This window comes from Bos taurus, chromosome 17 (assembly GCF_002263795.3).
Source record: "Bos taurus isolate L1 Dominette 01449 registration number 42190680 breed Hereford chromosome 17, ARS-UCD2.0, whole genome shotgun sequence".
In the NCBI taxonomy this organism is placed as follows: domain Eukaryota; kingdom Metazoa; phylum Chordata; class Mammalia; order Artiodactyla; family Bovidae; genus Bos; species Bos taurus.
The window spans coordinates 66,060,424-66,086,072 of record NC_037344.1 but is presented as its reverse complement, the minus strand read 5'-3'; the positions used below and the strand labels follow the sequence as shown (position 1 = coordinate 66,086,072).

The 25,649-nt window shown below is 47.2% G+C and overlaps 2 protein-coding genes across 5 annotated transcripts in view; both read right to left on the bottom strand.

Moving 5' to 3' along the window:
* ASPHD2 (aspartate beta-hydroxylase domain containing 2) overlaps nt 1-10,732 on the bottom strand; it is a 32,527-nt gene extending 21,795 nt beyond the window's left edge. Inside the window, exon 1 of the mRNA XM_024977800.2 lies at nt 10,561-10,732. The gene's annotated coding sequence lies outside the window, so the exon portion shown is untranslated. The remainder of the gene's footprint in view (nt 1-10,560) is intronic.
* A 10,949-nt stretch (nt 10,733-21,681) lies between these two features.
* The window catches only part of SEZ6L (seizure related 6 homolog like), a 192,606-nt gene continuing 188,638 nt past the window's right edge, over nt 21,682-25,649 (bottom strand). For all 4 annotated transcript variants that reach the window (XM_059876422.1, XM_059876423.1, XM_059876424.1 and 1 more), the window contains exon 17: nt 21,682-24,963. In XM_059876422.1, the coding sequence (XP_059732405.1) occupies nt 24,934-24,963 (30 nt within the window). In that variant the 3' untranslated portion in view covers nt 21,682-24,933. The remainder of the gene's footprint in view (nt 24,964-25,649) is intronic.

Genomic DNA, 25,649 nt, shown 5'->3' with positions numbered 1-25,649 from the left:
ACAAGTGGACACAGGGTGGGACGAATTGCGAAATTCAGATTGACATGTGTAAAGTAGATAGCTAGTGGGAACTTGCTATAAAGTTCAGGAAGCTCAGCTGGGTGCTCTGTGATGACCTAGATATGTGGGGGGTGGGGGTGGCAGGGAGGAGCAGGAGGGAGGGGATGTTTTATGCATATGGCTGACTTCACTTCACCGTACAGCAGAAATTAACACAACATGGTAAAGCGATGACACTCAAAGAAAGAAAGAAATGGCAGGAAGCCCACGTGGCTGGGGGAAGGGAGGGAGAGTGTGGAGGGAGAGGGGTTTGGAGAGAGAGCAGGCTCAAATCTTTTAAGCCCTGGGAAAGAGCTTGGGTTTTATTCTAAGTGGCCTGACCTGGGTTCTGCTCAACACCACGCAGGTTCTTGAATGAGTCTTGGTTACTGGTCCTTGTAGATCAGGGTAAGTCAGGGTGGTGCCAACAGCAGGGGAAGAGGAGAGGTGGGTCAAAAGATACCCAGTTCACCCTCCAGGAAAAGGAAACCACATCCCAGCGTGGATGAGGAGCTAGGCTCAGGCTCAGGGTCTGCCGACAAGGGCTATCTATGGCCAGACGTCTCCAAATTCAGGGCAGAAACGCCTCCTGGTTCCAGGAAGCCCAGGGATGCAAGCAATAAAAAAAATTTCAGGATCTGGTTTGGAAGATAAGCTACTTGGATGCGGACTCAGAACTGCCGAGATGGACTGAGAGGCACATTCGATTGGTCGGGAGTCCCTCGAGAGATGGCCCTGATCTGATCTTACTGGAATCTGCAACTCCTGTAAAATGCTGCCCGGGGCATGACTCACAGAGGTGATGTCCAAACCGCTGCCTCCATCCCGGCCCCCCAGGCTCCTCCCTCTTTCTGCAGCTGCAACCCGAGAGGCCTCTGCTCCCTCCAGGGAGGGGCCCTGGGACCTGGCGTCAGCTTCCTTGCCTGGCCAGCTGCCTCTGCACACTGCAGGTCACCCGGATGTCCTGGATTTCAGGGCAGAGCAGCATGTTGGGAGAGTCCAGACAGCAGAAGTCTCGTCTCAGGTCAGGTTCCTAGAGGGAGCAGGTGAGTGTGTAGAGACACAGCTGGAAACCACCTGGGTCACTGTTACAGGCTCCTGCTCAGTAAATAAGCCTACGGTGGCTCCTCAGACCTAAGTCATCTTTGCATTTCTTATTAACGAGTTTGGTTTTCATGCATCTGGGAATTTGCAACAGCCCGAACCAGATGCATGGGGGTTTAGTTGAGGGTTTTTTTTTTGCAAGCTTCTATTTTGCTGTCTTTTGCTCTACATTTCCCCCTTGCTTCTACCTGTCTGAGGTAGTCATTTAACAGCCCTACCAGATTCTATCTAGCTGATTCCATGGTGGTGTGGGAGGGTGGCTGGGTCACGACATGTCATCAACTCAACCTACTGGTCGACACATACGCCCTCCCTAGAACTGCAGGGCTGTGTATTCCAAGTTCCTTGGAGTCTTCAGATGGCAAAGTTGTCATGGTTTTTCTTAACCTGAGATGCACTGTTGGGAATTTTTTTTTTTTTCCTTTACAAACTCACTGCACTTGGTGGGAAAAGCAAGGAGCTTTAGACTCAGATCCAGGTTTGAACGCCCAACTCCATCCATCACTGGCTGTGTGGCCTTACACAGGGGTTACCCGAACTCCCTGAGCCTCAGATGTCCACCTGACAGGCTAACTACCAACCTCATGGTATGGCTAAGGACTCAGTGGGGTGACATGAATCCCTTATACGGTCAGCTTTAGGGGAGATCCAAAATATCAGCGTCCTCCTGCCCCCAGCCTTCTTATTCCCACATTTCAACCCTTTTCATCCAGGCTGCTGCCCTCAGGATCTCGCTTAACCACAAGAGGAGTTGCTGTGATCACACAGTTCATTGCCCTTCACAGACTCCAGTACTCCTCAAGAGCTTCAGCCAGCATGGAGCCCTTGCCAGCCTTCTAAAGGCTGTGTCCTGTAGAGTGTGATGCTTGGAGCACCGTGTTGATTTGAGAAATTGGAAATTCAGAGCGATGGATTGGAAGTACAGGGGGTAGGGGGGACATGGAAGAGACTTGGGGGATCAGAAAGGGCTGTGAAAAACCATGGGACCTGCTGAGAATAGCAGTGAACAACCCTGATGAGGCTGGGCAGCGGGTGCTGGAGAGATCTACCTGGCATACAAGAAGGACGCCTTCATACTGGCCAATGAATGAACTTGAGGGATGAAGAAGAACTTGGGGAATGGGCAAACCAGCCAGCAGCCTCAGGGCAGTTAGAAGGATTGGGTTTTTGCTCAAAGAGGACCTCCTTGGCCTGGGACATACAACAGCCCTTGAGTTGATGCCCTGCCTAGCTTCCCCGCAGTGCTTACCACCATATTGCATATTCACTGTCTATTTATTGGTTTGGCTCCTCCACTAGGATACAAGCTCCAGAAGGGCAGGGACACTTGGTCTCTCTTGTCCTCTCCTGCATCTCCAGCTCCTAGAACGGAGCTTGGCACACTGCAGAGACTTGGTACCTACATGTGAATATGTATGTGACTGAATACATGAGAGCCATCAAGGAGATGGGTGGGGATGGGAGGACCCTGGAGATAGATTTGCCATGGTTCCCAAACTTAGGATGTCTCAGGATCACTGGGGCTGGGTTCAAATGGGGATTGTTTGGCCCTGTGCCTGATCAGCTCAGTCTGGGGGTCTGCATTCACCAGCTCTTCAGACTGTTCTGAGGACCTCAGATGTTTTGAGGGCCCCACTGAGAAAGCCTGGACTTGCCTTAGAAGCTGCTGGATTTCCTCCCATCTCTCCCCCTCCTGGAACAATCTTCCCTGAACTCATCTCAGAATCACTTTGTGCTATCCAGGCTCTCGCCTTAAACAGCTCTCCTATATACAAATCTTGATCCATCACCTTGGGGAAGCCCACCCAGAGTATCTTGAAGCAGCAGCAGCAAGAGCTTTCTCCAGATGGTTCCATTCCCAGATGATGCTCCTGGGCTCCCCAAACACTCCTTCCTACGAATTCTACTTGCCGGCACACTATGAAAATTAGTTATTTTCACCTTTAGCTGTTTGCTATTCAGTACTTCATGGCTTCTGGGATCTTATTTCTCAGTGAATTTCTGTGTCTGATCTGCCCATGGTAGAGAGCACGCTTGGAGGACAGGGACTGCTACTTTTATTTTCCGTCTTTCCCTGAGTGCCAGCTGTCTGAGAGGATGCTCCATGAATGCTCTTACCTCAGTGGCCAATTAGCAGCCACGGCCAGGCAGTGCCCAAGTGCCTGGGACGTGAAAATGATGATAAGGGCGATAACAAGAGCAGCTTCTTAGCTGTGCAGCCTCTGAGCACCTTCCTTTTCAGAGGACCTGTGACTTGGTAGAAGAGGAATTTTCCAATTGTTATGTAACTTTCACTGTTTCTTCCCTACTCTTTGGCTTTCTTTCCTGCCCTGATAACGTGATCTGTCCCTAAAGGAATTTAATCATTTAGCCTTAAGAAAAATATGCCCACAGTGTGAATCTTTCGGTGGATGCGGAGAGCTGGAACTTTGCAGGCAGAACAAACGGGGCGCTAATACCTTCACCTCTGCTGACTCACCTTCCACTGACAGCAGAAATCGGCAGGACAGATGGCTCTGGCCCTCTGCATTTGTGGAAATGTTATTTTACTTCTGTGCCCATTGCTCATGATAAAAGCAACAGCAAAAATAATCAAAGGGCCACCATGCCTGGCCGTCAGTTGTTGCTGGTGGGGGTGATGTATGTATGTATGTATACATGCATGCATGTGTGTGTGTGTGTGTTGCACCAAATAGTCTGATCTTTCATGAACATGCTTCCGACACTCCTTCAGTTTTTCCTCCCAACCCCAAACCAAAGACCCCTCCTGGCTCCTATCTCCATCGCTGGCCCCCACCGCCCCCCCAGCACCGTTGTTTTGAATATTAGAAGCCAACTCTGATTTCCTTCCACTCCCAAGTGCTTGCTGCAGCCGGTGGACACAGCCCCCACCATCTCTCCCACCAGCATCCCACTTTCCCATTCTCTTGGTTACTGTGGCAATTCCCAGCTTCACCATTCCCCAGTCAGTATCCCCCCATCCATTCACCTCGTATATCACTGACAATTTCGGCTTTCTAAAGCAACTTCTGAGCTTCCCTGATAGCTCAGCTGGTAAAGAATCCACCTGCAATGCAGGAGACTCCGGTGCAATTCCTGGGTTGGGAGGATCCACTGGAGAAGAGATAGGCTACCCACTCCAGTTATTCTTGGGCTTCCCTGGTGCCTCAGCTGGTAAAGAATCTGCCTGCAATGTGGGAGACCTGGATTTGATCCCTGGGTTGGGAAGACTCCCTGGAGAAGGGAAAGGCTACCCACTCCAGTATCCTGGCCTGGAGAGTTCCATGGGACTATATAGTCCATACAGTTGCAAAGAGTCGGACACGACTGAGCGACTTTTTCACTTTCAAAAAATCCCTGGTTTCAAAGCCTCATGATGTACCCATGGAAAAGACATGCAGATTCATTGGCTTGGTTGTCAAGTCCTTCCAAGGGAGCTCCAACCAACCTGGCCACACTCATCCCCTCTCCTCTGGCATTGGTATTTTCACAGGTCGTCTCTATGTCCAGGGCTGCCCTCCTTCATTGCCAAGTCTGTAGAAACCCCGTTCACTACGCCAGGCCTCATAGCGTGACCATCAGTGGATGTGTCAGTGTAGTCAGTCCTCACTGTTGAGGGCTCTGGGCACGGCGCTAGGTGCTGGGGATTACAAAGATGAAAAAAGCATGGCCCCTGCTCTCAGCAGAGGTCACAGTCTAGTAGAGGAAAGCAACAAGGGAGCAGTCAGTAAAGCTAATTGCTTCAATAATTCAGATTTCTGTGTAAGCAGAGAAAAGAGGTACCTGACTTTGACCTTGCTTGCGGGGCCAGGATGGTGGGAAGGGAGGGAAGCAGATATGGAGGCAGTGATCCGGGGGCAGTCAGGTGAACGTGAGAGGGTGGCCCAGGAGCCCAGGAAGGAGACGAAGCAAGCACAAGGGGCTGAGGGAAGCCCAGCCAGGTGGTCTGTCACCGGGGACAGCTGGGACAGGCAGCACAGAAACCCTGGGCCTCAGCCAGTTCGCTGGAGAGGGGAAGCAATGGGAATTGTCTCCTGGCTCTGGATGCTCATTGGTCAAAGTTTATCCCTTGGGGCTTTGAGTCTCCATCGAGGCCTCTAAAGAAGCTTCTGGGGAGATCAGATCCCAGGTCCTGCTACATGAAGCTTCAGCCAAGCCTAGACGTGATGGGAGGTGCAGTCTCCACGAGGCTGGTGTGCCTGCGGACCTGGGTACCAGAGCTGCTGTGGCTCCTACATGCAAGTGCGGTGGACGGTGTGCCTGATTCCAGCCTCACTCGGGAGGTGGTGGGGGGCAGAGGGGGAGGGGGGCAAGGAAGTCAGCAATGGGGGCCGTGGAGACGGGTGATGGCAGCTGGGCTTTCCAGGAAGCAGAGCATCACTTCTGAGCGGTACCATCCACCTCTTGAATTCTCATTTATACTTATGCCTTCTCATGATATCTGGCTTCCAGACCATAATGCCTGGTCTCTTTTAGAAAACAAAGCTACCACATGGAAGGTAGATTTCAAGAAGGCAACTCTAGGGGGCAGAGAGATTAGCTAGGAGGCAGCTGCGATTATCTTAGTAAGGGATGATAAGCATCTCAACTAGGATGGTGGCAGTGGTGATGGAGAGGGAAAAAAGAACCTGGTAGATATTTGGGAGGCAACATGAACAAGATTTGATGGCTGATGGAAATGGGGATCTTATGGACTGCATCGTGCCCCCTCAATTCATATGTTGAAGTCTTAACCCCCAACATGATGGTATTTGGAGATGGGGGTCTTGGTAGGCAATTAGATTTAGAGGAAGTCACAAGGGCAGGCCCCTCATGATGGGATTAGTGCTCTTATAAGAAGAGACACCAGACAGCTAGCCCTCCTCCTCTCTCTCTGCCTGTGAGAACAGAGCAAGAAGGTGCCTATCCATAAGTCGGGAAGAGAACGCTCACCAGAATGCAACCATGCTGGCACTCTGATCTGGGACTTCTAGACTCCAGAACTAATGGGAAAATAATTTTCTGTTGCTTAAACCACCCAGTGTATGGTGCTTTGTATGAAAGCCTCAGCTGACTAATACATGGAGGTTGATGGAGAAGAAGGAATTAAAGTTGATTCCAAGGTTTCTATCTCGGGTAACTGGAAGGAAAGGTGGCAATTTCAACTTGTGAAATGGAGAAGGCAGAGGTTTTTCTATGATTTGAATCATGGGAAAAACCAAGGGAACAAGGACACTGGTTTTGAACGACCCGAACAAAACCCAAAGGCCAGAATAGGAGGATGCAGTTGACATGTTTTTATATCATAAGAGAAATTTCAAAAACTCTCATTTGTCTAATTCTTTTTCGAATCTATTTTTGAAAAATTAATTAAAGGAGATGAAAAGAAAAATCTCATCTTCTGGTATGCCAACCTGACAACGGTTAAAGAAAAGCATTATCTTTCATTTCACGTTACCACCTTACAGAGTGGCTTTAAAAAATAGATATATAATCATCCCAGTTGCTGAGCTCTTTTTTAGCTCAGAGAGTAGGAGGTAGACAGGCATGCAAGAGGCTCATTTAGCAAGTGTATTCCCAGTTATGTTGCTGCATTGTCCTGTGGAGATTTAAACTCTGAAAACAGCAAATAGGCTTGCTGTCCATAACAAAGCCACGTCTGAAGTCAGGAGCCCGTGGATCATGAATCTGCTTCAGCCAGTATCTCCCTGGGACTGATTTCTAAAGGGCAGAATCAAGACAGCATGCTGGGATCCACAAACGCTGTCAAGCCACTCTTATTATCATTCCTCTTCCATTGTCTTCTTTGCCAAGTTGTGCTATTGTTTCTCTTTCAAATCAGGTCTTAGAAAAACACATTAGAGGGACAGTTTTGGACATCTTGAAATTTCCAGCAGCTCTTTCAGTAAGTGCTGCTCTGTTCCCATGGAAACCAGCAATGTTTTGAAGAGGCAGTGACAGGTTCAGCACAAACCAGCTACCATGGGGAGTGCATGTCAAGTCTACCGGCTGAAGTCAAAGGCAGAATTACCACCTTCGAGGGCTTTCCTTGACACAGCCAACCTGACCTTCTAAAGAGAGAGAAACAGAATGATGATGATAAAGTCATTCCCCACCCCCACTTCCCGGCATGCCAGGTCTGTATTCGGTTTCTTTCTCCATCAGCAAGTTGTTCTGACTGTCTTCGGAACTCCCACTCTGAAGCCACTAGCAGAGCAGATGTGGGGATTGTGAAACATGTGTGATCGCAGTGCTAGCGAGAGGAGACGTGCTCTGGCAGGGGACATGACTCGCCCATTGGCTGGCATTTCCTTCCTTGTGGAATCCATTCCCAGGAAGCCTAGCCTGTCTTGCTAGGAAATTTCAAGTTGGATTAGTTGTTTTAAGTATTCATGGTTTTTATTGCATCAAAAAAGAAAATACTTACGAATAAACCTTACCAAGGAAGTGAAAGACTTAAATGAGAACTACAATAAAAGAAATTAAAGATGATTCAAAGAAATGGAAAGATATCCCATACTCTTGGTTTGGAAGAATATTATTCAAATCACCATACAACCCAAAGCAATCTACAGATTTAACGTAATACGGATCAAACTACCCGTGGCATTTTTCATAGAACTAGAACAAATAATCCTAAAATTCATATAGAACAATAAAATACCCAGAACTGCCAAAGCAATCCTGAGGAAAAAGAAAATAGCAGGAGGCATAACCCTCCCAGACTTCGAACAATACCATAATGCATTACCAGTCAAAACAGTGTGCTACTGGCACAAAAAGAGACATATGGATCAACGGGACAGAATCAGCTCAGTCGCTCAGTCGTGTCTGACTCTCTGGGACCCCATAGACGGCAGCACGTCAGGCCTCCCTGTCCACCAACTCCTGGAGTGTACTCAAACTTATGTCCATTGAGTCGGTGATGCCATCCAACCATCTCATCCTCTGTCGTCCCCTTCTTCTCCTGCCTTCAATCTTTCCCAACATGAGGGTCTTTTCCAATGAGTCAGCTCCTCGCCTCAGGTGGCCAAAGTATTGGAGTTTCAGCTTCAGCCTCAGTCCTTCCAATGAATAATCAGGACTGATTTCCTTTAGGATGGACTGGTTGGATCTCCTTGCAGTCCAGGGGACTCTCAAGAGTCTTCTCCAACACCACAGTTAAAAAGCGTTAATTCTTTGGTGCTCAGCTTTCTTTATAGTCCAACTCTCACATCCATACATGACTACTGGAAAAACCACAGCTTTGACTAAATGGACTTTTGTTGGCAAAGTAATGTCTCTGCTTTTTAATATGTTGTCTACGTTGGTCATAACTTTTCTTCCAAGGAGCAAGCACCTTTTAATTTCATGGCTGCAGTCACCATCTGCAGTGATTTTGGAGCCCCCCAAAATAAAGTTTGTCACTGTTTCCACTGTTTCCCCATCTATTTCCCATGAAGTGATGGGACCAGATGCCATGATCTTAGTTTTCTGAATGTTGAGTTTTAAGCTAACTTTTTCACTCTCCTTTCACTTTCATCAAGAGGCTCTTTAGTTCTTTGTTTTCTGCCATAAGGGTGGTGTCATCTGCATATCTGAGGTTATTGATATTTCTCCCATCAATCTTGATTCCAGCTTGTGCTTCACCCAGCCCAGCATTTCTCATGATGTACTCTCCATATAAGTTAAATAAGCAGGGTGACAATATACAGCCTTGACGTACTCCTTTCCCTATTTGGAACTAGTCTATTGTTCCATGTCCAGTTTTAACTGTTGCTTCCTGACCTGCATACAAATTTCTTAAGAGGCAGGTCAGGTGGTCTGGTATTCCCATCTCTTGAAGAAATTTCCACAATTTATTGTGATCCACACAAAGGCTTTGGCATAGTCAATAAAGCAAAAGTAGATGTTTTTCTGGAACTCTCTCGCTTTTTCAATGATCCAGCAGATGTTGGCCATTTGATCTCTGGTTCCTCTGCCTTTTCTAAATCCAGCTTGAACATCTGGAAGTTCACAGTTCACATACTGTTGAAGCCTGGCTTGGAGAATTTTGAGCATTACTTTACTAGTGTGTGAGATGAGTGCAATTGTGCGGTTGTTTGAGCACTCTTTGGCATTGCCTTTCTTTGGGATTAGAATGAAAACTGACCTTTTCCCGTCCTGTGGCCACTGCTGAGTTTTCCAAATTTGCTGGCATACTGAGTGCAGCACTTTCACAGAATCATCTTTCAGGATTTGAAATAGCTCAACTGGAATTCCATCACCTCCACTAGCTCTGTTCGTAGTGATGCTTCCTAAGGCCCACTTGACTTCACATTCCAGGATGTCTGGCTCTAGGTGAGTGATCCAACCACTGTGATTATCTTGGTCATGACGATCTTTTTTGTACAGTTCTTCTGTGTATTCTTGCCACCTCTTCTAATATGTTCTGCTTCTGTTAGGTCCATACCATTTCTGTCCTTTATTGAGCCCATCTTTGCATGAAATGTTCCCTTGGTATCTCTCACTTTCTTGAAGAGATCTCTAGTCCTTCCCATTCTATTGTTTTCCTCTATTTCTTTGCACTGATCGCTGAGGAAGGCTTTCTTACCTCTCCTTGCTATTCTTTGGAACTCTGCGTTCAAATGGGTATATCTTTCCTTTTCTCCTTTGCCTTTCACTTCTCTTCCATTCACAGCTATTTGTAGGTAGCTACAAATACACAACTTTGTATTTGTGTAGGTAGTTACTTCCTTTTTAAGGTGAACGGTATTCTATTGTATAGAGGCACCCAATTTTGTTTATCCATTTGTCTACTAATAGATATCTGTCTACTAACAGACACTCCATTTTTTAAACTGAATGAACTCTGGGAGATGGTGATGGGCAGGGAGGCCTGGCATGCTGCGATTCATGGGGTTGCAAAGAGTCAGACACGACTGAGCGACTGAACTGAACTGAAACTATTATAAATAATACTGCTATGAACATCTACATACAAGTACTGGTTTGAGTCCCTGGTTTCAGTTCATTTGGGTCTATATCACCTAGAACCGCAATTGCCTTGTCTTCTAATAATTCAGTGTTTACCTTCTGGAAGACCCGCCCAACTATTTCCACACGGTTATACCCGAGTTTCAACTTCTCCACAATCTCGCCAACACTTACTATTTTCTGTTTAAAATTATGTCTATCCTAGAGGGTGTGAAGTAACTCAATAAGTTTTCCATGTGCTCTTTCCCAAACACACGGAAAAGTTAAAAAAAACTAAAACACACCCCAGAACACCTGTGTTCCCTCCGCTTAGCTTCAACAATTTGGATTTGCCCGAGTAGTTTCTTGTGATGTCTTTCAACCCGTTCGTCCACCCTAGGAATTTTCTGTAAACTAGGAATTGTGTCTAAAAGCCTGACAGGTTCAGGTGAACCATCTCAACATTTTAAATAATAATAGCAGATGAGAGTACTGAGTACTTACTAGGCTTCCATTGTTCCACAGACATATTCTTATGGAATCTCAAAACGAAACAGCAGTTGTCTCTTTCTGCCTGGAATCCACCGTCTCTCTTCTGACCACAACACTTTGACTTTCTTCTCGGAAACCACCATTTCTTTGCTGGTCCTCCTGCTTAAGGGATGCAGACCCCCAACCCTTAACAGCAAAGAAGCACCTGATTAAGGCCTAACAACAAGAGCCACAGTGATTGGCCAGCCAGAGGCATGTGATCTTCTTGGGCCAATGAGACACACTTGACTAAGGTGTAACAAAAGTCTCAGTGATTGGCCAGCTAGAGGCACGTGATCTGCTTGAGTCAATGAGAGCCAGCTTTTGAACTACTCCACTTAATAGAGTAGAAGGCCTTTAATTGTAGTACTTTACTGTTCTTTTATGTAGAGAAAGTACTGCCAAATAGTTATGAAAGGGCATCATTTGTCAGATATACCCTGAGTTCAGAAATGTGCACATGTGAAAACAAAGACTTCCCTTTGTTTTGTGGCAGATTTGGTAAGAATCCACGTGCCAATGCAAGGAACAGGGGTTCAATCCCTGATCTGGGAAGATTCCGCGTGCAGAGGGGCAACTAAACCTCTGGGGCCCAACTACTGAGCCTGCGAGCTGCAACTACGTGAAGCCTGCATGCCTAGAGTCTGTGCTCAGCAGTAAGAGAAGCCGGTGCATCGAAACACAGAGTAGACCCCATTTGCCCCAAACAGAGAAAAGCCTGTGCAAAAGGAACGAAGACCCAGCACAGCCAAAAATAAAAATAAAAAAAAATTTTAACTGTGGAAAGTTAAAATGTCTGCCATCTCAGCCTCCCTAGAGAAGAGCTGTCTGAAGAGTGGGGCGGTGTTTTCTGGGGAGAATTGTTTATTTCGCCACGTCCTCTTTCCTCGTCTCTAGTGACTGGGAGTGGAGAAGGAAATGACAACCCACTCCAGTGTTCTTGCCCGGAGAATCCCAGGGATGGCGGAGCCTGGTGGGCTGCCGTCTATGGGGTCGCAAAGAGTCGGACACGACTGAAGCGACTTAGCGGCAGCAGTGACTGGATGACATGAACTGGGAGGATGCCAGCTGCAGTTCTGGATGCTCAGAGAACCCATCCAGTCTCCCCCAACACGTGCAGAAAATGCCCTGTACTCACTTACTCATTTTCCCTAATGACCAGGGTCTCTTGGGGCCCCAAATTTTCAGAGACTCGGACTCCATTTTGATGGTGGCAGGGTTGGGGAGGGGGCGGAGGCATTAGAAGCAGCTTCACAGTTCCCAAAGGCCGTCTGTGATGGACAAGACATTCCCATGGGGACTACGGGTGGTGGTTCAGGGCACTGGGAAGGAGGTCCCAGGAGCCACGATACCCCCAGAGATCTCCAGGCACTAGAGAAGTCAGAAATCAGAATGTTTGAAGGGTGACCACTCAGCTGTGTGATACTGGGTAAGTTACCCAGCCTCTCTGAGCCTCAGCTTCCTTATCTATACTGGTTTGCCACTTACAGGGTTGCTGAGAGGCTTGATCACAAATCCAGGCAGACTGTGGGTGCTTACCGCTTGTTAGCTGTCACTCTGCCCAAGGTCATCCAGACCTTAGGGCTCGGCCAGCCTTGAACCCAGGGAGGTCTGGCTCTCCTGGTGTGTTCTTAACACCTCCCCAGGATCCTTTCGAAGTCTACTTCTCCTCCCCCTTCTCCCCCGACTCTTGTCACTACCTTAAACTCACAGCTAAATTGTAACAGAAGAAGGTTTTGTGGCAAATGGCTCAGCAAGATTTAGAAGCAACTTCTGGGAACATCTGCGGCACATGTTGATGAATTCCAGAGGACAAAACTGGGATCAACTCAGCTCACTGCCGAGATTTACGGTGGGGGTGAGAGGTGGGGAGGCGGGGGGCCTGGGTGTGGAGTAACACCCACCCACCGGGACCTCCAGGGCCCTCCCAGACCCTCCAGTTGCGTGTCTTTCAAAATCAGGAAGCTTAGGATTGAGGTTTTTGTCCATGCTCTTTCTGCTGGACTCTCAGAGGTCAAAAGATATTTTCACGGAGGTGGACACAGGAGAAATCCAGCGATGGATGTGCGAGGCAGGTTTCCAGGCAGCCGGAGAAATGTGCAGTGCCTGACAATCGGTCCGTGGGAGAGGGAGCTGGTGCGGGGGTGATGTGGTGGATGGGGGCGGGGGCAGGATACAGGCAGATATCAAGAGAGAAACGGGGACAGGCGGAGAAACAGAGAGAGACAGAGGGAAACAGAGACACAGAGAAACAGAGAAGAGACAGAAACACACAGAGAAGGGCAGAGAGAGAAGCAGAGACGGAGAGACAAAGAGACAGAATCAGAAGGAGAGAGGGCAGAAAGAAGGAGAGGAGAGGATATTTATTAACTTCAAGAGAAAGACAAGAGACAGCCAACAAAAAAGAGGAGGAAAAAAAGGGAAGGGGGGAACTTGAGGCGAGAAAGAGATAAAGATTAAAGAGAAAAAGGACATAGAGGAGAGAAAAGCTGAGGGGAGGGGAGAAAGGAGGTGGGAGGGTTCTGATTTGCCAGAGAGGCCATTTCCCATATCTGTCTCCTGTGTTTTCCCTCCAGCAGGAGGGCTAAATTAGCAATAATCTCAGGCTTGTGGAAGCTCCGTACTCCAGTCTAGTATCGAGGCTGTGTTAGAGGTTTAGGGACCTGCTTTTTAGCCCACCATTTTCTGCCCCAAGGTAGACCCCTCTCCCAGGCACTCAGTGCTCTATCACAGGGCATGACTTTGGGAGGACCCTGTGAGACATCTGTAGCTGGAACCGGGCATATGATTTGCAAAATGAAAACACAGACCCCTTGTTTGAAAATTAAGACTTTCAAGACATTGGCAGCTGAGCAGTAAACCAAGCAGGGGGTTCTTCCAAGTACAGGATACCTACCACCCCCATTTAGGTACTGCAAGAGAGTGGGAGAGGAAAGAGCCCAGGGCCTCAGGGAATAGTAAGAGGCACTTGCTGTGGGCTTCTCTGTTGATTTCATTCATTCAGGAAACAGATATTTAACTGCTAGCCAGCGGCTACAGTCTTAACTATGGCAATAAACATCTTCATTTCTCAACTCTTTTCACATGCTAAGCACTTGCATTATTTCATTTTATTCTCGTTCATAAAAAGCCAACATGGCTGTTATTACTTCCAGCCCCATTTTATGAATGAGGAAACTGAGGCCACTGGTTGAAGTCCCAGGGCTATTAAGTGGTAAAGCCACACTCTTCACTGTCAAGGCCAGTCTGTCTCCTCTTCCAAACAGGACAGGAGATGTAAAGTGAGGCTCAGGAAAAAGGAGCGTCAGCTTCAGGATTTCTGTTGAACAGGGAGACTAGACCGACGGAAAGGAGAGTAGACTTTGAACAGGGGTAGGCGTTTTCACATAAACATAGGCGTTTTCACACCCTGGGGAATGGGCAGGATTGACGGGAAGCAACAAATCATGCCCCGCACCCCACCCCAAGCACAGCCCGGAGCACAGGAATGAGCAGAGTTCATAAATTCAGCCTTTGATGTGCAGTGAAACCGTCAGGTGCAAGGAGTTGCAGTTTCGTAAGTCTGGTTTGTTTTTTGAAGTCACTAACACACCATATCAGGCTCCCTTGCTGTGGGCACCATTTGATGGATATCCTCCAGAACGGGGTTCTAAGCCTGGGGGTAGGAGTGGGCTCCGGTTCTCCTGTGTTTGGGTGTAGCTTTTCTGGTGGGTATTCTCCCCAAGCAGATGTGGAGTCAAGACCTTTTGGTCCTTCCCTCCCCCTCCCCACCCAGCCCCCAGCCGTGTCCTCAATGTGTCTTTTGTCTTTGGGAAAAACTTTAGCTAAAGAATAAATTTAATCCGAGGAATGAGAAAAATGCAAAAGTAAATTAAAAGCAGTCAGACAAGACAAAACAGCAATTGTTTAGTCATTAAGCACAAAGACCCTCATTTCCTCCTCAAGGGCTATAGATAATATTCTGAGCCATATCCTGTGAGCTGTACACGAAACTGAAACCCACACCTGGCGGAAGAAGTTAACCACATGATGACCGGACTGTAGCCAGGACATAAGCTGCCCCAATTCCAAGACTTGGCCTCAAGGAAATAGGGACAAACCAATCAATCCTAGAAGTGAAGATTAACTGTACTTAAAGCAGTCAAGATGATGCAGGTCAGACCACCGTGTGACCAATTTCGAGAAGGCTGTCAGAGCTGACAGTGCGTTTCTGCATGTAACTGCCTCCCCCAGCCTATAAAAATTCGTGCCCACTGATTGTCAGTGGAGGGCAGTCTGCCTCTGGACAGGCATCCACCCTCCCCACTGGATGCCAGCATGCAAAATAAAGCAAACTTTCCTTTCCACCAACCTGGTCCCTTCAATGGCTTTTGAACTGTGAGCAGCCGGACCCTGACTTTCAGTTACCCAAAATGACACTAAAAGGGAATGTTTGGGAGGTGATTCCAGGAAGCATCTGAAGGACAATAGGCAAGTAACCTTCAGAGGGGAAGGAAGACTATAGTGTGTTCTGAGCACTGGGCCACCTGATGCAAAGAGCCAACTCATTGTAAAAGACCCTGGTGCTGGGAAAGAGTGAGGGCAAGAGGAGAAAAAGGCAGCAGAGGATGAGATGGTTAGATAACATCACTGACTCAAGGGACATGAGTTTGAGCAAACTCCAGAAGATAGTGAAGGACAGAGAAGCCTGGTGTGCTGCAGTTCATGGGGTAACAATGAGTCAGATGCAACTTAGCCATTGAACAACAACTGAGCACTGGGAACTCTGGGGACAGCATAGAACATACCTCAGTTATTCCTCCCAAGGGAAGTGAGAACTGTGCTATTAATCCCTCAACTCCATCCCTCATTGGCTGAGAGCTGCTCCCAGGTGTATCTTACAGATGCCCTGTAAGCCACATAGAGCGTGTGATTCTTACCTGTGGGTCTTGACGTTCAGTGTATGAGTTATTACTAAATATAAAATACTATAAATTTTCATATATATATATGAAATGTGAATATGTGAATATGACTGCCTGAGTATGTTTGTTTGTGGGGAGAGGCAGGAACACAAGATCTATTTTCTCAACTACTTGACAAAAATAATGTTCCATTTAGTACTATATCTTTTAGTTTCAAGGGACAGAACCCAACTCAAGTTGGCTTCATTCCAAAGAGGTTTGGTTCAGATGATTCCAAAGGCCAGAAGAAGTGGGGCTGACTTTCAGTCCAATTGGATCCCAGAGACTCAACCACCTCACCAGGAATCGTGTCTTTTTCCCACTTCTGGGCCTTGTTTTTCTTGTTCTTCTTTTCATTGCCAGCCAAGCTTATCCCACGTGGAAGAAAGATGGCTGCCAGCAGGTCTGGGCATCCCTCTTGCAGCCTGGCAACTCCCCATGGAGATTGAGCCCACTTTGGGTCATGTGATCACCTCTGAGCTAATCCTGGAATCTCTGATTGGCCAGGCTGTGGTCTGCTCCAAGAGTCAGGCTGTAGGGTGGCTCCACCCAAGCATGTGGACTGAGATCCTCTCTCTCCCAGTGGCTCCCCAAAGTAAAATGGTGGAGCTCTTAGGAAGAGAAGGGAGCCTGTGTTTCCATTACAACCAGCATGTGGGGTGCTTTCCGCATAAAAGGAACTTCCCTTTTGGAAAATGTTGGGATATAGACCAAAATGTACCAGCATTTTCTTAAGAGATAAACAGTTGGTTACCCATGATTTGGGGATAAAATTGGGGTTCTTGCCTCATAATCTGATGAAATCATTTTGATTATATAAACCTCCCAGAGGAACCTCCAGTAGAAAATAGTTTAAAGTCAGGAAGGAGGGACTGTGGGGGAGGGAAACTGAGGCAGATTGAATACATCTCCATTGTAGAGAAGAGGTTCAGATGGAAGAGTCTCCTTCCAGGAGGGATCCCGCAGTACCACGGGTTAGAGTCCGACTGATAAGAAAAAAAGACTCTGAAACTGCTGACAGAGTCTTTCAGATAAATAAGCACAGCGGTTCCCTACTGATTGTCCTTCACATTCTTCTTAGCTTGTGGCACGACATTCTGCTGCAATAAACAACCCTTGTAAAAAATCCTCCACCCCTGGTGCCTTGTATTTCTGTGGGATAAGTGGAATAAATTATGATTTCGCACACCATAGGCTATAACTCAGCTTTAGAAAGAATGAGCTGGAGCTTTGTGTAATGACCTGGCGAGATGCTCAGGATAGATATGTCCTCTCGCTATCAAGGGGGATTTTTAAAAAGCAAGGTGCAGAATTTTTTCTCTTTTTTGAGGAAAATGAAATCTCTCCTTTGTCATTTTAGGAGCGAAGGGAATGAATGGTGTGGAAGGAAACCCATCGCACAGTGAATATTACTGTTTTAAGGATGTGGGACTAGACTTGAGAAGGTTATTAGCTCACTTGCTAGTCTGGTGGATTGTGTGAATTGTTTTAATCTGCCTGGGCTATTTTTGTACACATATATTTCACATGCAAGCAAAAATGTAAAGACAGAAATAAATATGTGGCATTTATGAATGACCTCAAAGTAACAAACCTACCCTTTCTGCTGACCCCCGCTTCTGAAACAGTTGAAGAAGGAGGTCCAGGTTGGGGGTTGGGGAAATGAACAGGCATATCTTGCTTTTGCAGAAGAGGGTGGTAGGGTTGGTAGATAAAATATCCAGTTAAATGTGAATTTCACATAAAGGATGAATACATTTTAGTATAAGTATATCCCTAACTGCACGTTCCCACTGGCTCAGCTTGGGTCATGTGACCATCTTGGGACTAATCAAGGAAACTCTGATTGCTCAGAGGGTACTCAGGTGCTCACAGACTCAGAACTTACTTACACTACAGAGTTACATATATTAAAAAATCTGATTTTCAAATTTAACTGGTGTCCTAGAGTTTTATTTTCTAAATTCGGTGACTCGATGTGAAAGGAAGGAAGATGTCCGGTGGGGGGTGGGGGTGGTGAGCAGCGGGCCCCAGTTCTAGAGCGGGAGAGCGCGTTAAAGTTTGGGGAGGGAGAGAGATGAGGACAGGTGCCCAGGAACATAAGACTCTTGGGGACAGAACTGGAGACAGAGGATTTAAAATAAGTTTCCTTGGCAGATATGCCTCCCCCTCAGTTCCCTTGAGGGACCGTCAATAGAATTCGATTCTCACCAGGCTTCCCTGGTGGCTCAGATGGTAAAGAATCCACCTGCAATGAGAAGACCTGGGTTCAATCCCTGGGTTGGGAAGATCCGTTGGAGAAGAAAATGGCTACCCACTCCAGTATTCTTGCCTGGAGAATCCCACGGACAGAAGAGCCTGGCAGGCTAGTCCCTGGCGTCACAAAGAGTCGGACGCGACTGAGTGACTAATATTTGTGAACTTAGAGTGGTTGAGGGTGAATGAGCCCTGGGTCCAAGGTGAGCCCATTTTTTAACCATAACACCTTTGGCCCGGGTCTGTTTCGTGGGCAAGGAGGAAGAACCAGGGACGTTTGTTTCTCTTTCTCTGTCAAGAGTCAAGGGCAGTGCACTCATCCTTCAAATTGAAAACCATTGTATCAGAAACAATGCATCTCATCGGATGACTTTGTCCACAGGGAATGACCCACAGGCAGTGACGCGTGCCTGTCCTTTAGGATTAGGCAGACCTTCAACTAAAGCCAGGCGGAGGTTGCCACCTGGTGGAGGAAAGCTACCCAGACCCTTGCAACCAGTCATACTTTGGTTGATATTCTTTCTTCACAAATACTTAAGAATGCCTGTGTCAGGCAACAATGTTGCCAACAGTAGTATTAATAGCATTGTCTTAAAATGGGAATTTCTGGGGCTTTCTGGTGGTTGAGTGGTTAAGACTTTACACTCCCAATGCAGGGGGCCACGGGTTTGACCCCTGGTTGGGGAACTAAGACCCCGCCTGCCATAGGGTGTGGCCAAAAAAAAAAAAAAGATAAAGGACTTTTATTGTGTGTTTTTTTTAAGTTGTACATTAAAAAATAAATAAAATGGGTATTTCTTAGTTGAATGTAAATAAAAACTTAGAAATGTGAGGAAATAAAAAATAGGTCTTTAAAACTTGTAAGCCATGAAATTCATATTAAAGCTACTTTTTCTGTCCTGTGCCATCTTTTAGGTCAGAAGGTTAGTAAATCTTGGACAGACTCATAACAAGGACAGAGAAAGATGGGGAGAAGAGGGAAGACATCGGAGGGAGGTGAGAGACTTGGAATGGGAGGTTGGTGGGGGCACAGGAGCTGAAACATTGATAGAACATTCCAGAAAGTGGCATTCATACCTTATCTTTGCTTTTAGGTTCTGCTTGGGTGAAATATTTTCTCTGTTTATACAGTTTCTGAACATACAGAACCATCACCTGTGTTCACGGAGCTGGTTTCCAGCATTATTATTCTTGGGACAGGTAGGTGGATGTTGGCGCCATCAGAGGCCCAGAGTTTTCTATCCACTTAGTATCTGTCCATGCTTAGTGTCTTGCCTTTGTCCTCATGCTGGAGTCTTTCATTGCATGATGGACACTCAAGTCCTGAAGCATCATGACTAGGTTCAGAAAGGAGGAAACAGGGAGCAGGGATGTTGGTGCTGTATCAGCTGAGTCTGTCCCCTCTTCCCAGGAAGGCAAAGACTTTCGTAGACAACTCTCCCTCCCCAGCAACACACACACACACACACACACACACACACAGCCAACTTCAGCTAATGCGCATTGACCAGAAGGAGTTAGAAGATCAACCCTAACACCAAAGGAGGCTGGGGAAATGGGTAACAGGATTGTCATAATTGAAACCAACCGTGACCTGTTGTTGGAAGATGGGCTCATGGCTGCTGTTGTTGCTGAGCAAAACTGAAGTTCTGTTAGCAGAGAGCAGAGAAACAGACATTGGATAGGGTGACTTTCAGTGTCTGCCCCAACATTCTATCACTTTTTCCTCCCACACACAGGGATGTAGAAGCCCCATACCAGGGAGCTTCACAATGATGTAGAAAGACATCTCCTTCCTATTGGGGTCCCTCACCCCAATATGCTGCTTATCATTGATTGAGTCAAGATTCAGACTCAGCTCTAGCTCCTAACCACTGCTGAGTCCAGCCAAACACCTCCTGGGACAAAGCCAAGAGAGGCTGACACTGCATTCAGGGGGTCCATGGGATAAAAGCCTGCTTGGGTTCTGGGTGCTCCAGGAGGGAGCAGCACTGCTCAGGCTGGCCTGCAGGCATTCCTACCCTGGACATGGACCAGGAGCCGGACCTCCTGTGTTCCTTTCCTCGTGGACAAGCTGTGTGGACTTGGGCGAGTGACTTGGCCTCTCTGAGCCTCAGGCGCCACATCTGTAATGACAATAATTTTACTAAGAGTAGAGCCCAAATGAGAGATTAAAGGGCATCAAATAACTAGCAAACCCAAAAGAGAGAGGGCTTCCCTGGTGGTTCAGTAGTAAAGAATCTGCCTATCAATGCAGGAGATGCAGGTTCGATTCCTGGGTGGGGAAGATCCCCTGCAGAAGGAAGTGGCAACCCACTCCAGTGTTCTTGCCCGTCAAATCCCATGGACAGAGGAGGCTGTCGGGCTACGGCCCATGGGATCACTAAAGAGTCGGACAGGACTGAGCGACTGAACAACAACAAATTTAAAATGTAGGAAAAAACGAAACGGCACGCAGTCAACAAATGCTAGTGACTAGGACTATAATGGTTATTGTTGCTGTACTATCCTGGGAGGGGTCTCACTGGTCACTGCCTTAGGGTTATCTTGCTTCTGGCCCAAGGCAGCCCGTACTGCTCAGTTTGAAGCGCATTTACTGGTGCGGGTGGGTTCCAGTCTCAGGGAGAGTTCTTGTCTCTCCACTACTGTTCTAAACCTGCAGGCAGTCGGGCCTGGGAAACAGACTCTCGGTTTCCGAAAGTATCCTAGGCACACTACCTTGTCTTCTTTATCTTGTCTGTCCTTCCTCCTCGTCTCCGTTCCAGGACTGATTGAGTGACAGGCCTATGGGTGAGTCAGCCCCACCCTGGTCCCGCCAGCGGCCCCGCCCCCTAGGAAGGTTCTCCCCGGAGGACCTATCAGAAGCCCCGCCCCTTCGTTTCATCGCGGAAGATGATTGGACAGCTGCGAGGAAGGAGCACGCCCCCACCACCACAGGGATGCTACCGCACGTGCCTCCCCAGCCGTGTCTCCATTTGTTGTGAGTTGTCCCTGAGATCTAGAGCGACCTTGGAGACCCTGTTCCCCTAATCCTTGAGAATTACTTAAGCTTTGGATTCGATTCCCTACGTGGCCGCCGGAGAGAACATTAAACAGAGTCCAGTCCTGTCTCCCTGCTTGGGGTCTGTCCCCTTGCACCCTCTCCGCCCCTCTCCCACCAAGCAACCCCCTCGCTCCACCTTCCAGCCACACTGGCCTTGTCCTTCAAAGAGGACAAACTCCCATAGGCCTCCCTCTGCCCCGAGGATTCCCCAGCAGCCCGGTATGGCTCTATTCCTCTAAAATCACCTCCTTGATCGCTCACCCCCAATCCCCCTCCGCACCTGGCTCCTCCCGGCACTTGTCATTCTTGGCACGAATCGTGGCTTGCAGTCATCTATCAGGATTTCTCTACTTTCTTCTGGGTACCACTTGGAGCATCGCTTTGTCAAATGGAGACATGCTAGTGATGGTTAATTGTATGTGTCAACTTTACTGGGCTAAGGGGTGCTCAGCTAAGGCTAAGGGGTGAGTCTGTAAGGGTGTCTCCCCTAAAGATTAGCATTTGAATTGGGAAACTGAGTTACAAAGATCACCCCCACCTAGGCAGGTGGGCATCTTCCAATCCACAGAGAACAAAAGGTGGAGGATGGAGAATTTGCTGGGCTTGAGGTAGAACATCTCTGTTCTCCTGCTCTTGGACATGGATGCTACTGGTATGTCCTGGATGGTGGTGTGTCTGATGACGGCAGTGGACACACTGTTCTGCACTTTCCCAGAACCATTCCCGAGCTGGCAGTCCTGCCTTGGCATCAAAGTGTCAGTATGTGTCAGCCCAGTCAAATCCCCAGAAGCAGGAAACAGTTCCCTCGGTGCCATCCTGGAGTGTTTATAACAAAACCCCCATAGCTTTGACTCTTTTTCGTTTGTTTTATTAGCATCAATATATACAAAGTGGAAAATGACTTCATTATTTTAGCTTAGAAATTTTGTTTTGCATTTAATTTGGGCAAAAAAATGGAAATGAAAACTCCCCAGGAGAAAGCCTACCTACCTTTGGGGGCTCTAAACAACTCAATAAAACCTGACCTCAAATGACCCAGTGACCTCAAAAAGCATAGGAAAGTCAGACCCTTTGGGTTGACCCTAAAGAAAAAGTCATTTTTACCAAGGCTCACACTCAGCCTCAATCTACCCATGTGTTTGCCAAGTCCCATCCACGTATACAACCATTTGGGTCACGCAGCCACTTTGTTTCTTGCTGGGCTGTTTGGCAGTTTCCAAAGCCATCAGCCTGAGGTTCTGCAGGCTCTCCAAGGAGCTGGCTTCAAAAGATCATTTTTTAAAGCATGTCTGTGGAACTAAGTAAGGATGGCCATCAAGTAGCGACCGGAATACTTATGTTGGCTAAATAATTCTACCCTCTACCCCTGAAAAAAGCAGAAGGATGAGTTCCAAGCTGAAGAGGATTGAGTGTGTGCCTTTTAAAGCACAAGGTGGTAGCTGGCAGATACAGCTTATACGAATTAGCATGTAATACACACCATCACATGCATTCTTTGAAGCTCGAAATCTCTGTAAACGTATTTCCCCGATGTTTTACAAAGGGTAGCTTGTAGGACGGTTCAGTCCGTTCTCGAGTTTCTCAGGATTGTAGCCTATTCAAAAATATTTAATCCCAGCAGATTTTAACATTGATCTTAGAAAAACAGACATGACAGGAGCTGAAGTGAGATGCCTGGTAAATTTTTGGCATGATTATCATGATTTGTTTCACCTTTACATATTACAAAGACACATTCAGATATTTGAGAAAGAAAAATAGACACCAACCTGTCCTTCAATCACACTATACCTTGTTAAGCTTGCATGATCCAACTTTTGGCTTAAACAAACTTTTAAAACATGGTTACAGGAGCTGTACTACTAAGACAGAACTGATACATTGGAATCCTTAAAAAAAAAAAAAGAAAACAAAACTCCACCTCTCTACTCTTTCCAACAGCCAGTAAGAAAGCCTAGGCCATAGCTTGGCCAGTTTTAGGGAACGGGGTTAGAATGAAGATTTTATTTTTTGTCAGTCTGTACGAAAGGCAAATGTTTAGTGTTCATGTAACCATAGTCTGTTCTAATATTAAATGTCATTAATAGACTTCTTCATTCTGGATGACCCAGGGTTAGGGCTAAATCAGCCACAAATAGATATCAAAGCAACGACTGGATTCTGCCTTTTTTTTTTTTAAAAAGGGTTTGCATTATTTGCATTGCTGCTGTTTCTCCAGACATGACATTGCTCACTAACAGTCTGGAACATTTCTCCTCTGGTTCTTTCATAGAATGGGGTGGACTCTGGGCGGATGGAAGGCAGCGTTTTATGGCCTCTTGCTGTGCATCATGAGTGCATGCTGGAAGGAGCAAGTGTGCAGGATCCTTTTCTGGCAGAAGGAAAATATAGTGGGCCTCAGACCCCCCGAGACTGAGGACCACGGTTCTGCTGGGAGGAGGGTGTATGTGTCTGTGTGTCTGCAAAGCCAACTGCTCTATTCTGTTCCAGAGGCTTTCTAAGCAAGCGTCCAAGACGTGGACTCCAGGCCATTGCCCCAAAGGCAGGGCAGCCTGAAAAGCCTTTCAATGTTTGAAAACCGGCTGATTTAAAACAATTCTAGAGAGCATGAGAAGGTGCCAGAGAGGACCCCCAAACCACCAGGCTGGTGCACCTCTCTGAGCCATCAGCCATCACTTGGGAGATGAACTAGCCTCACATGGGCTATTACTTCCGAGCATCCTTACCCCTTGCCTTCTCTTTACACCTATATTTAGAAAAAAACATCTTCCAGATAATCACATGCTCACCAGTCCTATTGGGGTGGGGCAAAGGACCCTGATAAAATACCAGGATGCTCACAGGATTAATGAGCTGCTGAGAAGCCCTTCCCGGCCTGAAACTTCTCCTTCCCTCCTCATTGGAGTGCAAATAGTATGATGGGATGCCATGGAGGTTTTAAATCCCCTTTCCTATTTCTAAGCACCTCCATGGTCAAGCATTCACACCACCATTCAACATCTGGCTAGAGCTTCAGAGAACAGAAAAGCAGTTTCTTCCTATGGGACCCTCCCTCCAAAATACTTAAATGTAAGGGTCTTCTGAAGGTGCCACCTTGCTTGAATCTCCACTATTTTAAGGGCTCTGGCGTTCCAGCATCCCGGGAGGGCATCAGAGCTCATCTCTGGATTCCTCCTATGCAACCCTATACCCTTTTAACTATACAGGCAACATTCCTCATGCCTCCAAAGCATGCAGATCAATCATCACAGCTTGAGGGTGGCCTTGCTGAACACAGTGATTGCTGGCCCTGGGGGCATAAATTACCTGCTCTTTCATCATTGGAAGAGTGTCACGGAAAAGAACATTTTATCCACTCCATTCCCTTACCCAGCGATCCCCCTCATCCAGTTCTTCACTGGAATTCAAATCGCTCATCTTCTCTGAAAACTTTCCTTTGTCATCTGTCACCTTTATAGAAAGAAAACATTTTCTTAGTTTGCCAGCAGCCAGGGAGGCTGGGGTGGTGAAAGAGAATGTTCATGTCACAACTTTGCTGCCCTCAGAGGGGCCGGGGGGAAGAAGCTGGGGCGAATCCTTTGAGAAGCCCGGGAAATCGGAAGGATGGATGCAGACTGATTTTGGAGCAGAGCTGTTTAAGTCTCCGTGCCAAATTCCAACCCCAGTTAATTCAACAAGAAATACCCCTTTCCAACCTAACCTTAGATTTGTACGAAAACACCATGGGCATGGATCCTGAAGATGCATGCAATCTGATGCAGCCGTAGTTGCTTATGGGAGAGACAGCCTGTTGCGTTCTGTTTTTTTCCCCTCTTCCCTCAGCTGCTGCGTTTGCCGTTTTACAGGTCCTCCACCCGCCTTCACGACTGAGGCCGTGCCACGAATTTGGCTGCAGCTGCTATACATCCAACCACACACCTAAACTCGATTTTAAATATAATAAATACAGCGAAGAAAACAGTAAGTCTCCAGTAAAGAGTCTAAAGAAAAGCCAGCTGACACTCCGGGGTTTCCATCAAATGCCACATGGTCTCTAGATGGGTCTCTCAAGGAGGTTGTAGCTGCGTTCGTATTTGTACGTTCCCGTCCCACGTGGAGCTCTCTCTAGATGGAAACTTCGTACTCTCTGGTTTCCTGTGAGAAAGCGGAGCACAGATCTGGTGACCCCTTGTGTGGCAGAGGGACTCCTGGCATGGTTCTGGATCTCCACTCCTCCCTGTACCCAGCACTGGACAGAGGACTTTGCAGTGCTCTTGGCTCTGGCCTTGACCTGCTTTTGCCAGTGGGTTATGGTAAAGTGGGGCTTAAAGAGTACATGTGTGTTTCTGCCTGTGTCTGCCCTTCTGCCATCAACATAAGCGGAACATGCCTTGATGGCCTCTGGCACGATCAAGATGCTGATGAGAAGATGAGAGTTCTGGACAGCAGAGTTGGGTCACTGGCCAACAAGCCAGTCCCAGATGTGTACGTGAGGGCTGCTGAACCAGGACTATTGCCCAGCTGAAACTAGCCAAAAACATTGTCCCATGGATCGATGAGCAAATTAACGCTTTTTGGTTTGAGCGACTGACTTTAGGGGCTGTTTGTTACTCAGCATTATCATAGTTCTAGGTGACTGATACACAAAAGTCTAATACACATAATGATACACATGAGTCTTAATAAGGTCTACTTTCCAAAGTACTATTTTTCGTCAGCTTGACCTTCTTTGAGGATTCAGAAACAAGCTACATATGTGTAAAATAACATATGACTTTGTCTTACCAGTGGCAAATCTAAAATGACCACAACATGTAGGCAGCAATCAGTTCCATTTCTCC